The sequence below is a fragment of the Pseudopodoces humilis genome, chromosome 2 (assembly GCF_049639895.1).
Source record: "Pseudopodoces humilis isolate 2021_Gansu_Grassland_sample_001 chromosome 2, ASM4963989v1, whole genome shotgun sequence".
NCBI lineage: Eukaryota > Metazoa > Chordata > Aves > Passeriformes > Paridae > Pseudopodoces > Pseudopodoces humilis.
Window position 1 is genome coordinate 92198012 of NC_142201.1, and position 15179 is coordinate 92213190.

Consider the following 15179-nt stretch of genomic DNA (forward strand, 5'->3'; position numbering starts at 1 on the left):
CGTTTGGGTCTGATGGCCAGAGTGGGAAACAGAGAGCAGCTTTCTTTCTAATACCCTCTCAGTCCTCTTTCCTCTCTCTGGGTGTCCCAGCTGTGCAGAAGAGAGCTCCTCTGTTGCAGTGGTCACCTCCCACCCATCTCTGCTCCCCTTTCGCTTTCTCTAGTGCATGGCCCTGCTAGTTCTGCTGAGCCAGCTGCTCTTGTGTCAGCAGGGTCTGTTTTGGCAAAACGGTGGACATCTGAGTCCATCAAAGCTAAGGAGAGAAGCCAGGGGGATTCCAGCAGAGACCACAGGCTGTGGAGGGTTAATATTTTATGGAGGTTTGCTGACTAGGCAGCCAGCCTTGCCAGTATGATGTGACCATCTGGAAGATCCATCCACCTCTGGAGTTCTCTTCAGTGATGCCTGAGGGTGCTCTCTCATTTGGGCTCCAGAAAAGGGTCAGTGAAAATCCAGGCCTTCAGGTCCTCGAAACAAACTGGTTGGCACAGCTAGAGAAGCCATAGTATAGACAGGCCAAAATAGACAATACTGTCTTTCTGTGATCCCAACAGAGAAACAGAGAAAAAATAATGAGCAGAAAAAGATAATGGCAATAGGGACCAAGCACATGAGGAACTATGTCAAGTCTGGTATTCCCATAAATCCAAAGGTATTGGAGGGACATAGTTCAGGTGTCCTGGTCACTCCACAGTGATGTGTGGCTGACTGCTCAGGGCATGCCTCACTTCCCTGAAAGCTGCCTGAGCCCCAGGCACTGGCAGCTGATCACGCCCATGGCCCTGGGTGGGAAGCACAACTCACGGTTCTCCTTGCTTCCCATCTGGTATCCACCCAGATTTTCCAAAGGGCTCAGTGTCCATTTGTTGAGTGCAGAAGGGATTGGCCCTGCAGGGTGGATGCTCAGAAGGACCAAGCTTCTCTTGTTGCTCAGGGTCAGTGTCAGTCCCTGCCAAGGCTGCAGGCACTGAGGGCTGGCACAGAACTGGGTGCCAAGCCTGTGGGGCCTTCAGGCCAAGGGAACAAGGAGGACAAGGCAGGGTGAGGGCAGGCAGCCAACATCACAGTAATTGCTTCTTGCTATTTCATAGATACGAGGCAAGCAATGGTACTGTATCTTATTTTGGCTGTGTGGTTTAAAGTGAGTAATACCAAAGCCAGAGGTGATGATACTGTTTTCTAAAAGGAGATCGTATGGATGTAGACAAAAACAGCATTTTAGGGAAAAGAGACATGACAAGAGTGGATGCCAAGCTACTAACATTGCTTGGTGGGTTTTGTTGAATAGCAACAGACAGCTTCTGTTTGTTGAAATTGCTTAAAAAATTAAAAGCCAATCTGCTTCTTCCTACCTTTCCCCCCAAGAAAAAGGAAGTGTAGAGAAAAGAAACAAGCTTTCTTAGAGAAAAAAAGAGAGACACAGGAGAAAAGAGAAATGGCTTTACTGCCTGATCTGTTTCTGTAGTTTTTGTTCATTATTTTAATTTAGATTGATTTATTCCAAAATGTACCTTGGGTTGTATATATTTGCATAGTGCAGTACTGTGGAGGATCCAGTGAATGAAGAAGATCAGTAGCAGAGGGTGGGAACTGAGACTGGAAGTCCCAGAAAGATATTCCTCCAAGCTGAGCCCTTGCAGTGGATAAGGATGATGTTTCAAGGTCTCTGCAGTCACTGGTGTGGCTTTGCATGCATGCAGAACAGAGGTCAGGGCACAGCAGTCAGGTGGGAGAATGGAGCCTGGATGGATCCACTGGGGGAGAAAACACATGACTGCACTGCAGAGATTAGAAACAAGCCCATGGAAGAGCAACTGCTGTGGAAAATCAGTTATCCAACAGGCACAGCGATAGTATTAGCGGTATAGCATGGACAGAGTACCCTGCAGAACAGAGCTGGGGCAGGCTCCAACCCTCCTGAGCCACATATCCCCAGCCTGGAGAACACTCATAGCCTGATACCATCTGTATATTAGATGAGCTTCTGAAGTCATCAAATGAACTTTCCTCTTTTAGAGATGTCAAAGACAACCTATTCCCACTGCACAGCAGGTGCATTTAAAACCCTTGCTCTCTCCCTCTTGTTCTCCTTTTTTCTTGTGTTGACTGGCTGACTGGAACTGTGGAGGGCAGCAAGGAGGAGGATGAAGAACTGCCAGTGTTGTCTTGATTTAATCCTTACACACACACAAAAGCTCCTCCAACCCCCATGAGAAAATGGCCAAAGAATAATTTCCACCTTCCTCCTCCTCCTCCTCTTCGCCCTTCCATTTCCAGTGTAAACCACTCAAGAATGTGCCTAACAAGCTGGCCTCCCCTCTGGTTATTGTCCCAAGTGAACAGCCTCTCCATTCACTAACCCATGACGGTAAGTTGGTTTGGGAAGCAGCAGGTTTATCTTCCCAGCTCAGGCAGTGCACTGGGCCCGCTTGCGAACCAGTTGCCATTCAGTGTCTGCTCCGCTGTTGATAAAGCACATTACACATGGCTGGGCTTGCATGATTAATACAGCTGTCTAAGCGCTCTCTCTAAAAACAAAAACAACCAGAAAGGAGAAGGGAGGTGTGGGATTTGGGAGGGAGGGAGGGTGTGCATGGGGAAAAAACCCAACCGTTCCAAAGAAATCAGGCTTGCACAAAAAGCAGAGCGCTCCTGGAAGACCTCCCCTCCCATGGGTGAGCAGATCTGTCAGCAGAGCTCCCTGGCAAAAGGGAGAGGCCTCGTGGCAAGGTGAGCAAGGAGCAATGCGTGTGGTCCTTCCCCAGCATCACCTGCATGTCCCTCTGCAGCCTTGGGGGAGGATGCATGGCTGGGAGCATGGGATCAGGCCCTGGAGAAGGATGTGCTCTGGAGATGGCATGGCTTCAGCAGGGCCTGGTCAGGCAGCCCCTAGGGCAGGTGTTGAAGCTACACAGGCACGCTGACCCATGGTGACACTGCCCAGACACATCAATGTACACACCCTGTGCTCAGAGGCACAGCCCACAGGCACTGAGCAATCTCCAGGCACCCTAAAACACCTAAGGAGGAACAGGAATTCCTACATCTTTCCCATTGCTCCAACTCATCCGGCTGAAGGCCTGCTCAGCAGCCTGTGTAAGCTGTGTTAACTTTCCCTTTTTAATAGCAGTCTGGGAATGGGCTGTAGGAAACCAAGATGGCTTTCTGTTCTGGCTTTTCTCAGGCCTGGGCCAGGTATTAAAGCCATGCTTGCACTGTTAGGGTCTTACAGTGACCAGGAGTCTCACTGTGGAATTGTACACACGGACTCTTCCCTATTTTGATGAGAACTACAGGGAACACAAAGTAATATTTTCTTAGACCCCACACTTTAGAGACCTACGCTAGCGCATGGGCCCAGCTTGACTGTCATGACATCTCTAATTCACTGAGATACTGAGAGTGATAACCCTAAGAAGACCTCAAGAACAGGCTGGGAGGGCGCTTCTCTGCAGATACTAGAGAAAGATTGGGAGGGCAGAGGCTGCAGTAGGACTGGATTTCAGTACCAGAGGAACATCAAACACCCTGGTCACTCTCCACCCCAATTTAGTTCTTTTTCTGCTCCAGTCACCCCTATGTATGTCCCCTGCCTCTTCATTTTTGGCCACAGCCTCTCAAATCTTTCCCATGCCATATATCCAGTAAAGCTTGTAGAAAACCATAGCAGGGATGAAGTGAGTAAACAGACAGACATGAAATTGGTGAAAGTATTAATTTTTCAAGAGGTTCCAGAGCCTCCAATTAACAAACCTGCTTCCTAGGGCTGTGTGTGCTCTGGGTGAGGGAAGCTGTGCTGTTTGTCCTCTACTGAGACATGGGGTTATGTGCTGGCATCACCTTTGGTCTGCAGTGCCCTACACATGCACTTCAGAGATGAGCAGGAAAGGGATGGCTTTATCCTAGGAAAGCAAAAAGCTCTGATGTTCTCAAAATGACTCCTGAAAAAGTCTGTGCTATGTGGGGTTTTTTGTTTATTTTTTTGTGGTGGTGGTATTTTTGTTGTTGTTCTTGTTTTGTTTTGTTGGATTTTGTTTGGTTTTGTTCTGGTTTTTTTTGGGGTTTTTTATGCTTTCCTTGTAGAATGAGAGTCTTTAATGTGTGGTTGAAAGACAATGCAGTTTTAAGTATCTGATTTTATATCAGTTGCTGGGGAAGGTGGGGTTTGGGGAGGGTGTTGGGTTTGTTTTTTTTTTTAATAAACCTTCAGTTGCTAGGGAAATGAAATGGGTGGGAGAACAATTTCTTCAGCTATGAGGGAACATTGAAACTTTTTATACACACAGGACAGATCTGATGATGAAAGATCTGTGCAACCTTGAAACAAAGGTGGTCTTCTAGCTACCACAAACCTCACTGGTCAGGATAACAGCTCCGTTTTAGACTAGGATTACTGTAAACCAGCTCCGGGATAAATGGTGTAAGCAGACAGCTCTTGAACACCACAACCTTCTCAGAAAGACACTGAAAAATACAATTTCAGGGATATTCTTCAGACCATAGGGAAGGATGGGTGAGCTGCATTACAGAATGAATCTTCATTCCTCTAAGACATGAGGTATGATAGATGAGTACTTAGTACACCATGAATGAGCTCCAAAACATGGGGAAGAAATGTTCAGTGCTAGAAAAGCATGAGCAAATTCTGAAATACATTAAACCAAGTGCAAAGATTGAAAGACACCCGAGACAGTTCCTTAATCTTGTTGGAGAGTTGCTGGAGGGCATCCTCCCCAGCTAACACAGTGGCACTTGCACCTCTAGGAAAGCCAGCCTATTGCCACTGCAGTCACAGTCAAGTTTTAATTACAGGAGCAGAACTGGTAGTGACAATGGGGAATGAGCAGGCAATAAGCAAAATAGCTTCAACACTGAGAACAGAAAAAAAATGTGTCTTCTTCTAAGAGGAGGGGGGAGGAACAGGAAAGAAGTAAGAAAAAAAGCCCCAAATGAACCCTAGTAAGTAGAAGCTGGTAATCCCTAAAGCCTCAGAGTAGAGTGCAAAGCCCTGGAAGAAAGAAATTAATAACTTTCAAAGTATGACCTTGAAAATGGAATTAACAGTATTCCTCCCTTTTAAGCCTTCATGATAATAAAGATTTCATCTTCTGAAGCCCTGGCAAGAGAGTCAACAGACTAGGGAAAATTGCTTCCTGCAGAGCAGCTGGCAAGTGTAAACCCTAAGACACCAGCAGGCCCCAGGGAGTGAGATGGTAGAGACACCTGCATGATGCACATCCTCTTTCCCTTGTGCCTTCTGCTTTAGAGGTGGGCTTTTTTTCTTCTTCCCCCCTCATTTTTGGTCCTATTTTTTGCTCCAGAGGGAGAACTCCAGCCTTCACTGTAAGCAGAGTCAGCCTATCAACAACATGGAACCTGGAGCTACTCAGAGTGGACAGCACCTGGAAAAACATCAGGCTAGCTATACTTGGTTCATCATCACTCCTTCTCTTCCATCACAGAAAAGTTCTCCCAGCCCATCCCATGCTGCTTTCTGGCTTCTCTTCCATTCAGAAACTCATGGGGACTAACTGCCCTCTAACATCAGATTTTACCTTGCACTCCCTGGCAGGATCCCAGGGGCAGATTCCCCAAAGCAAATTGACAGCCAGGAGCTCTCTGATGCTCTTTGAACCTTCTCTGTGGGCTGTCTTCCATCAGCAAACTGCAGATATGTCAAACCCTGGGGTCTTGTTAATGTAAATAAGAGAAAAACTGGCAGCCACTGTCTCTTCTCCTGCCTTCATTTTGGCATACTCAGATGATGAGATTGGCAAATGTGTATGTGAAACATGTAGATGGGTGGATGATTCTTTTCCCTCTGGAATGTATCTGCTCTCTGCTTGCATCTCAAATGATTCTTTTTACAGGTCTGTGCTGGGAATCTCGAAAGTAATGGGTTCAGTTTCTGCTGGTGATGATCACGGTGCACACATTTGGAGGCATGCCTCTGGTGAACTTGTGGCTTTATTTACACATCTGGTCTCATTTGCCTCTCGAGCAAGGCTTATGTGCCATGGCACAGTCTCCATCTCCCTCTCTAATGGGCCCGTTCAAGGGTGCTGTTGGTGTTACGAAAAGGAGCTAGAGGCAGTGATGAGACAGAAGGGAGAATATCTGTGTGGAGGAAGTAGCATAATAGGATGGCTTGGGTTGGAAGGGATCTTAAAGACCATCTAGTTTCAAATCCCCTGCTATGGGCAGTGCACCTTCCACTAGATCAGGGTGCTGAAATCCTGCCCAATCTGGCACTGAACATTTCCAGGGATGGGAAATCCACAGTTTCTGTGAATGCCTCACTACTCTCATAGTGAAGATTTTCTTCCTTATATACAATGTAATTCTACCCTCTTTCAATGCAAGACCACTCCCCTTGTACTATCACTACACGCCCTTACAAAAAGCCCTTCTCCAGCTCTTGTCAGCCCCTTTTAGGAGGGCCACAGGGAGGTCTCATGGAGCCTGCTCTCCTCAAGGCTGAACAACTCTGACTCTCTCAGCCTGTCTTCATAGCAGAGGTGCTCTAGCCCTCTGAGAATTTTCACGGGAGAGGCACTCCAGCCTTCTGAGAATTTTCATGGCCCTTCTGTGCACTCACAGCAACAGGTCCATTTTCATGCTGGGGGCCCACAACAAGAATAAGTGGAATAAGTAGAGTGGGTTACAAACTTCACCAGCACCCCCTGCACCTTCGGTTTCTGCTGCCGCAGTGGGTAGATGTCCTGTGTTCCATCTCTCCCGAAGAGGTTTTGCCGAGGAGGCAGATGTAGTGCTTGTGGAAAGATGCAGGCCGGCGGGGGCCCGGGTTCCGTGCCACATCGCTGTGCCCGTCCGTGGCTGGCCCGGCGGCGCTGGCTCGGGGCGCTCCCTTCCCCAGCGCCGTGCGGGGGCCGTGCCGTGCGGGACACGGGCTTTTCCCGGCCTGCTATTCCCTGCCTTTCCCTGCCGTGCCCAGCCCGGAGGCCGCCTGGATGGCGAGGCGGGTTGGGTGTCCTTCGGCTGCCACCTCGCGGGGAAAGAGCGGCGCTTCGGCGGGGACGGAGCGACGGGGGCAGCGCAGCGAGCGCCCGGCCAGGGCAGGGTGACAGGCATGAGGTGTACGAGCGCTGCTCCCCTGCCTCAGGGCACAGCCCGGGAGGCGCACCCGGCTTGCTGCTGCTCGTGCCCTTTTTCGCACCTGCTTGTTGGCATCTGAGCTTCAGGTGTGTTCATCCACACCTAAACACTTTTAGGTTTTTAGGGAAACCCCACTTTTCCCCCCGAGCCCGGGCTGCCTGCCTTTGCAGTCCTGGTACTAATGCCCTCTTCCCATAAGGACCATCACTCCCCCCTACCTGTCTCCCTCATCCCTACTTTCCTGTGCCTGGTCAGGGCTTAATTTCCTCTCTTTATCTCCCCTTTTCTCAGGACCTGTTCTCATTACTTACCTAACCTTCATGCTTATGTAATGTCTTCCGTTTCACCATCCTCACCCTGGCTGACATCTCCTGCCCTTGCCCTCTTCCATGTCCTGAACATTGCTATATTGCCATTTCAGTTGAAAATCTTCCGTGGTATCATTTCCTGTGCTGTAGCCCAGCATTGGTACAAGTGCAAGGCTCATCCTGTCACCTCAGTCCACATTACCCCCATCACAGCAGCCTTTTCCCGTGCCTCTGCCCAGATGCACTAAGGTATTTTTCAGCTCCTCATGCAGCCCCCAGTGGACACTGTAGGCTTTAAGAGGCCAACACAAGCCATGAGGTAGGGCCAGTGCAGAGCTAGCCTTCCGACCTCAGACACTGCTGCAGGAGCTGGGTGTGTTGCAAGTTTTCATGACAAAAAAACTCATCTCTCCCTTTCCTGGGAGGAGCTGAACACTGCAGCTAATTCTTCCCACACTGAGCAGTTTCCTTAGCCTGGCTCTCTGATAGTCAGCAGAGGAGGCTGCAGAGCAAAGAGTGACTGAGACAGTTTTAATCTAGCCTGTTCAGGTAGCAATTAATAGCAGGTGGAATGCCAGGCCACCTGTTAATGCCAAGGTGCTAAAGTCACAGGAGAACACAGCACCCAAATATAATGTGGGGCCACAATGTCACTGCTGGCAGCTGGCTGCTGCTGTGCTTCTTAAAAAGCTGAGGGAGGCTGTGGATATGGAAGTCTCCAGGCAGTCCAGAAGTGACCAGACAAGTTAATGGAAGAAGAAATTAATCTTAAAGGGGTACAGCTTCTGCTGGCTCATAATGAATCTGAAGCAGCTGAGGCAGGCCAGTATGATGCATGCTGACCACGTGCTCCTGGCTGGCCCCCACGCAGCACCCACCAAGGACAGGACTGAAGGTTAGACAAGACCCAGCAAAGGTCTTTCCTTGCAGTGTGTTCCTCAGGCTGTTGTTGAAGATGTGAGCAGCTCTTGACTTTGCTCTGAGTGTAAATCTGGCTGTGGTTTGCTCTGAATGTAAGCAGCATCCTGCTTTTCCCATCTTCCTCTGCCATCTTATCCAAGTTCCCCCATCCTTCTCACCATGTCTTTTCCTACACTCTTCATGGGATGAGGAGCAGTTTTGGAACCATCACACACACAAGCATTATAGCTATACCAAGTCTGATACAGGGTTAACACATCCCTACATCCTCTCTAGTGAAACCTTGGCTAGGCTGCCTTGCAGCCAGCCCTCTGCACTTGAGAGCATGCAGCAACTCTTCTGCCTCATTCTGTGTGGAAGGGTTTGCCTGCAGGAGTGTTAGGTGAAATTGCTGATGTCCCAAATTGAAGGGTCTTGCCACCCCTTCTGCTTATTCACTCAGAAGTATGTGGAAGTTCTTTCAGAAGCAAAAGGGAGGACTCCTGGAGCCTCTCCGTGCCAGGCTGTTATTCTGGGCTGTTGCACACAGGCAGGTGGGCAGGAGCTGTGAGGTCACCGTGGCATGGCTCTGTTTTTCCCATCACTAAATTTAAGGATGCAGCTAGGGTTACACTGTCTTGGGGAGAGGGGTGGGATGGGGGCTGCACATGGTCCCCCTCAGTCATATGAGAGTGACAGCTCTCTAAATCTTGGCCAAGGCTACTTTGTGGTGTGGCACCTATGCAGATCACCCAGGCTGAACGTGTGGCACCGATAAAGCCTTGGAAACACAGGATGCAGTGTCCCATGAGGCTGTTGCAGCACAATTAGTCACCATGGCCGGGCTCCACCTGCCTCTGCACCAGGTATCCAAATGTCTCACATTTGGAGCAAGGAAGAGCAGTGCGGTTGTTCTGCCCTTGACAGTTTTCAGTCTGCTCCTTCTTGATTTGCTTAATGGGATCTGACTCGGTCAGCATTTAGGGTCTGGGGTCCCTTAGGGGCTTAGCTGTAAAATGCTGCCAGATATTCATATTAGCTCGTCAGCTTCGGAAACCAAATTTCCTCCCCTTCAAAGCTGTTGCATGGTCACGGACTTGGCAGGGCTGTCCAACTGCCGGGGTAGGATGGGAGGATGAATAGCCCGGGATATTAGAGCAAATTCCCAGAGCACAGTCTCAAGGTTCCCGAAGCGGGAGACCGAAGGGGTAGCCCCGAAGATGCCGGTGCCAGCGGAGAGGGAGCAGGGGTGGGCAGAAGGGGAGTTCCAGGGGGGCTTGCTGGGGGTCTCCAGCGGGCGGGGGCGGCTCCGCACGGCGGCCGCCAGAGGGAGCCAGAGACCGCGGGCTCGGCCGGTGCTGCCGCGGGACCGGGATGGACTGGGAATGTTCAGGGATGGACTGGGAATGTTCAGGGATGGAGAGGGGATGTTCACGGATGGAGAGGGGATGTTCACGGATGGAGAGGGGATATGCGGCATGGAGAGGGGATGTGCTCGATGGAGAGGGAGGCTACAGGGCGGGGAGTTTGCGAGCTGTGCGCTGGTGGCTGCGGGGATGGGGGATTATGGGGGGTCTGTTCGCTCGGAAGCTCAGGGGCTGCTGTGTGTGTGCACTCCTGGGGAGCCGTGCCCACGCGTGCCTGTCCCCCCGTGCACGTCCCGCAGTGTGTGCGGGTTCTGCTGCACAGCGTGGCCGCTGTGGGGGCTGGCACTGTCCCCCCAGCGTGGGTGCTCACCCGTGGCCCTGTGGCTGCCTCGGTGCCCACGGCAGTGGCATGTACAGCCCACGGCAGCAGCTGCTCCTGTACACACGTGGAGAAGTCATCATGCAAGCATGGGCTGGCACTGCCTGAGGTGTGGCTGGGAAGGAAGGGTGACAGTGATAGAATGAATTGAAAACGGATGCTATTTCCTGCAGAAAATCTCGCTCAAAGACAAGCATTTCATTTTCTTCCAGCATTTTTGCTCTCTTTCATATTACACTTGAGCAGCTGTTTTCTCCCAAAACATTATTTTGCAACAGAATTATAACCTTCCCACATTTTTACAGTACTTGTGGCAGCAACTGTAGCACCCGTGGCACATACTCTAGCTAGCTGTGCTGTAGAACCCAGAGATTCCATATGGCCCCCAGGGTTATGTGCAGAGGACACACTGGATCCCAGTCCTCCCAGTCAGCCTGACACACTGCCCAGCACCTGCATGGCCTGCTGCTGAGAGCAGCTGCTGGTCTTAGCCTGTGGTGTGGCACAGAGGATGATCAGGACTGCGGATGGAGAGGTTTCTGCAGCCAGCTCCACCATCTGACTTGGTCACACAGGGAGCCATGAGAACTTGTATCATTTTTCATCTCTGGAGATGGGAGTTCCAGCTTTTCAGATGCCCTCAAACTTAGGCACACAAGCTCAAGCAGAACAGAAGCTGGTGGGACCCTCTCCAAAGTCCTCCATCACACCATAGTTCTTTGTGTGTCCTCTCTTATACCTAGATATTGCAGAGGCTTATCTTGTGACCACACCACACCACTACCACACCATGCCATGCCTCCGCCCCCAGTCCCCACCAAGCTCATAAACTCTGATCCATTCATTTAGATGCATTAAGGCAGCAGTACCCAGCCAAGGCCAAATGTCCCCTTGCCTCTGCTGTGCTGGCTGTGCATTACATGCCACCATTGGTGCAAATGCCCTTGCTCTGGTTGCATGGGCACACTAGAAAAGTGGCAAAGAGGAGGCATGGTTGTCACGAGTGTGTTATCTACATGTCCATGCATGTGTTAAGACAAATAATATTTAAGCCAGATAGTAAAAATGCAGTGGCTAAAATTTTTTTTGTGGGCAGCACACCCTGCCTGGTGTTCTCTTGTTTATTTGCTGGGCCAGAAGAGTCATATTTTGTGAGAAAAAAGGATGCAAATGGTCCCAAACAGCCTCCCCACCATTATTTGACTGTGAGAGATGCTTTTTCTGAAACATAGGTGAGGTAGGGGTAGTAGCTGAACTAAAACTTGTTCCTGAGTTTAGGGGAGGAAATAAAATGGGTGAAAACAACAGTGTTGTAGGATTCATGTGACAAGCCACAAAAGATGCACATGGACTAGCTGAAAAAAAGAAGCCATACACGGAACATAAATTTCCACACAAATCAGCACATATTTAATAATGAAAGAATAGAACTGAAGCACAAACAGCTATTCCAGTCAGCTACATTAGAAAGAAACCAGACAAATGAAAGTGTAACGGGATTTGAGGGACTCCAGAGCAAATCCCTCTTGGATTTGCTGCCTTTTAGTCACCAACTTGAGTTTAATAGTGACTGTGCTGCTGAGTAAGTCTGTGGCACCAGTGCTCCACTCAGGAGAGCTCTTCACCTCTGCAGGTTGTGAGGGAGCAGTTGTACTTCAGTCTCACGGAGCTCTCCTGAACAGGGACTTTTTTAATTTTTTTTTTGGCTCCCCTCTGCCATCAGAAACAGCTTTTCTTGGTAGTGAGCATGACTTCTTTCCTCACAGCAGGATAACATAAAACCTCAGCTCCATCTCCACACTCCAGCGTCTTGCAGGCACATATATACATATAAATGTACACATACATGTGCATGCATGCAGAGATACATGAGCACTTTATGTGCACATAGCCATGGTGAGCCTGCATTTACAGACCCACAGCCATCTGCACCTCCCTGACCAATTATAAAGAAAAGGCTGCCGAGGCTTGGGATTGCAGGGTGAATTTAAAACAGCATCACTGCCGGTTAAAGTCATCCAGAAAAGGGAACCCATAAATGAGAGGATGAATGAGAAGATGTCAGGAGTGTTAGCTCTTAATATTCCCGGAGCGAGGCTGCATTATTTGTTGCTGCAGCAGCGCGCTCCTCCCTGCCCCCTCTGACGGAGCCCGCGGATGCGCATGCACACGCATGCAACTTCATTTCCCACCCTCTTGAAAAATCAACCTCCCCGGCATTCCCTGCACCCTCACCCCTTAGGTGTCGTGCCACAGGGCTGTAAGTGCCACGGTGAAGCCTTCCTCCACCCCGATCCAGAAAATAATTACAGTGCAGCCCTGGGAGGGAGGGAGGGAGGGGAGGTGTCTGCTGGTTTGGCCCATGTTTTATTGATCGCACCACTGTGATGAATCAGCTCCTGTGGAGCTGGTGTCTGCCTGCAGACAGGTACTGGCCACTGCGCAGAATTACAACGAGTCCTGGATCTCAGGGCCACCACTGGGAAGGCGGTGGAGTGAGCAGGCGTGGGGGTGGTGTCCAGGGACAGCATCTGCAAAGGTGTGACCCACATCCCTGCACTGGAAGGCCAGCAGCTCCCAGCTGGAGGCACACCAAGGGTTGGGATGTGGTCAGCAGCCAGTGTTGAGCCTTTCTGCTTGCTCCAGGCCCTGTTCCTCCAGCATGGGTGTTTTTTAGGGAGAGCCACATGCCATTGGAGTGTTGGGCTGAGGGAAGGAGGATGCTGATGAGCTGGCAGGCAGCAGCCTTGTAGCTGTGCTGGAGGGAGGCTCACCAAGGTGGGAAGGCGGCTGTGCCCTGCAGCCCAAACCCAGCACTGCAGGAGCAGCCTGGGACTGAAGTGCTGTGCTCCTGTGTCGCGCCTATCTCACCCAGCCTCGTGTAATCTTGTCTTCTTTTCTCTCCCTTCTCGCACCCTGCAGGACCCGGCACAGGGAGAGTAGACAACGGCTCCATGTGTTTGGCCGTCCCACTGTGGCTTCTGGCAGCGTCCCTGCTCTGCCTACTCAGCAAATGTTAATACAAATCAGAATTAAAATAATAATATTAATAATAATTAAAAAAACAACACGACAACAACAACAACACACAAAACAAAACGCGTTATACAGGAGACAGAGCGAAGAGAGGGGAGAGAGAAAAAAGAGGGGGGGAGAGAGAGAGACGACTGTTTCTTTCACAACTTTTGTGTGTTCAGGAGCGAAGAGGGGGGAGAGGAAAAATTACAGCAAAGAAGACTCAGCAACATTTAATCCAAAACCTGAAAAGCCGGCTGTCAAGTCATCGACTGCCTAGGTGGCAACACGAAGCGAGGGAGAGAATGGGGCACCAGCAAGGATCGTGTCGCCGGAGGATGCTGCAATGTAAACAATCCAACAAAACCTGCAAAGCCAATCAAACAGAAGATCCCTTTTCTTTTCTCTCCTCCTTCCTCTTTTCCATACTCCCTCACTTTCCTTCCTTCCTCCTCTTTCTTTCTTTTGCAGAAAGAGGTCTTTGCTTCGGTGTCTATAGCCATTTAACTTTTTGGATGCCCTGGGTCATTTTTGTGAGCTAATGCTCAGCCAGTTCATACTTTTAAAAACAAATTAAAAAAAAAAAAAAAAAAGAGGAAAAAAAAAACCAACAAAAAAAAAAAAGCCACAAACCAGAGCAAGTCACCTGAAGCTCTCTGCACACTGGTGTCCTGTGAAGAACCCCTTCTTCTCTTCACTTCACCCTGCGCTCATGTGCACCCAGCCCTTGCTAAACACCTTCTTTCCTGTCCCCTTCCTTCATGCAACATCACCCCCACAGGCCTGAACGAAAGCTGTGTCAACTCTACTGAAAGCCTACTCTTCTTTTTTTTCTTTTCAAATCCTCTTCCTTCCCCCTCTCTCAATTCAACCAGGTGTCTTTTTCCTGTGTTTGCCTGTGTGTGTGCGTGCATGCATGTGTGGCTCTTGCTCTGTCTTCACTCTCTCTCTCTCTCTCTCTCTCTCTTTCTCTTGCTCTCTCTAAGCATGCAAAACGAACAGTCCATGTGTACATATGCTCATCCTGTTGTAGATAATGTCCTGCCTTGTAAGTGTGAGACAAGATGCAGAGAGATCACTTAGAGAGAGAAGAAGGGTGAGGAGAGAGTGGGGCAGCTGCAACACAGGTTCACATTGTGTCCCCCCTCTCCTGTGTCCTCACTGTTTTTTTATTTTCTGGCTACCTTGCTTGCAAGAGTCAGTCTGCACCCTTGTCTAGGCTTTTTTTCCTCTCCCACCTCCAACCTGTTTGGCTCTCAGCTTCCAGCATAGTAGTACCAGCATAGCAGCCCATGCTATGCATGAGTGCTTGCACACACGCATGGGGGTGTGCACTCATGTGCAATTGTCCAAGCAAGCAGAAGAAACCAGGACTGGCCTACAACACTATGGACTGAAGAGTGCAGCCACCATTCCTCCTGGGGATGGGAGGCTGGGCCGGTGCGATACGAGTGATGAGATCTTGGACGCCACCAAGCAGCCATTCCTTTTAGGTATAGTGGGCATAAGAACAATACCTCAACATGAAAACCACAATCTGGTCATTCCTAACCATTTTGGTAGACATGCAAAAATAGAGCCAATACCCTTTTTTTGTTGCTTTTGTTGTTTTTGTTCTTCCTGTCCTCCCCGGTATAAAAGGAAATGTAGGCTGTGTAAGGTTGAGAGTGTGTGTGTGTGTTTGTGTGTGTGTGCTGTACACTGCTGCTATTGCAAAACTCACAGCAAATTCCACATTTGAAAGAAATTGGTCCAGAAAATGTCCAGGACCTCTGAATGAAAGAAATAAAACAAATGTCAGGTCCAAAATCCTGGGCTCACAAAGAAGGAGCTTAAAATGTTGAAGCAAAGAAGCAGGCAGCACAATTTCCCCTGCTCTTCTCTTACCTGAAGGGTAAGAGTTGTCTTGCTGGAGAGTGCCCCACACTTCCCATAGCAGAATCACATACAAAGGTTCCAACAAGGCAGACTTTGGTGGTTCCCAAGTGAGGAGGTGAGAAACAGCTGTGAGAAGCAGGACTGAGGAAATGCTGGGTGGTGGCTGGAATTCGCCACACCAACACAAGGTCTGCTGCAGGAGCCAGAATGAGCAGG

General features: G+C 49.7%; 1 protein-coding gene across 4 annotated transcripts in view; it reads left to right on the forward strand.

The window, feature by feature from the left end:
• LSAMP (limbic system associated membrane protein) overlaps nucleotides 1-14676 on the forward strand; it is a 980463-nt gene extending 965787 nt beyond the window's left edge. For all 4 annotated transcript variants that reach the window (XM_005523908.3, XM_088068810.1, XM_088068823.1 and 1 more), the window contains one exon: nucleotides 12993-14676. In XM_005523908.3, the coding sequence (XP_005523965.1) occupies nucleotides 12993-13090 (98 nt within the window). In that variant the 3' untranslated portion in view covers nucleotides 13091-14676. The remainder of the gene's footprint in view (nucleotides 1-12992) is intronic.
• The last annotated feature ends 503 nt before the right edge of the window (nucleotides 14677-15179 follow it).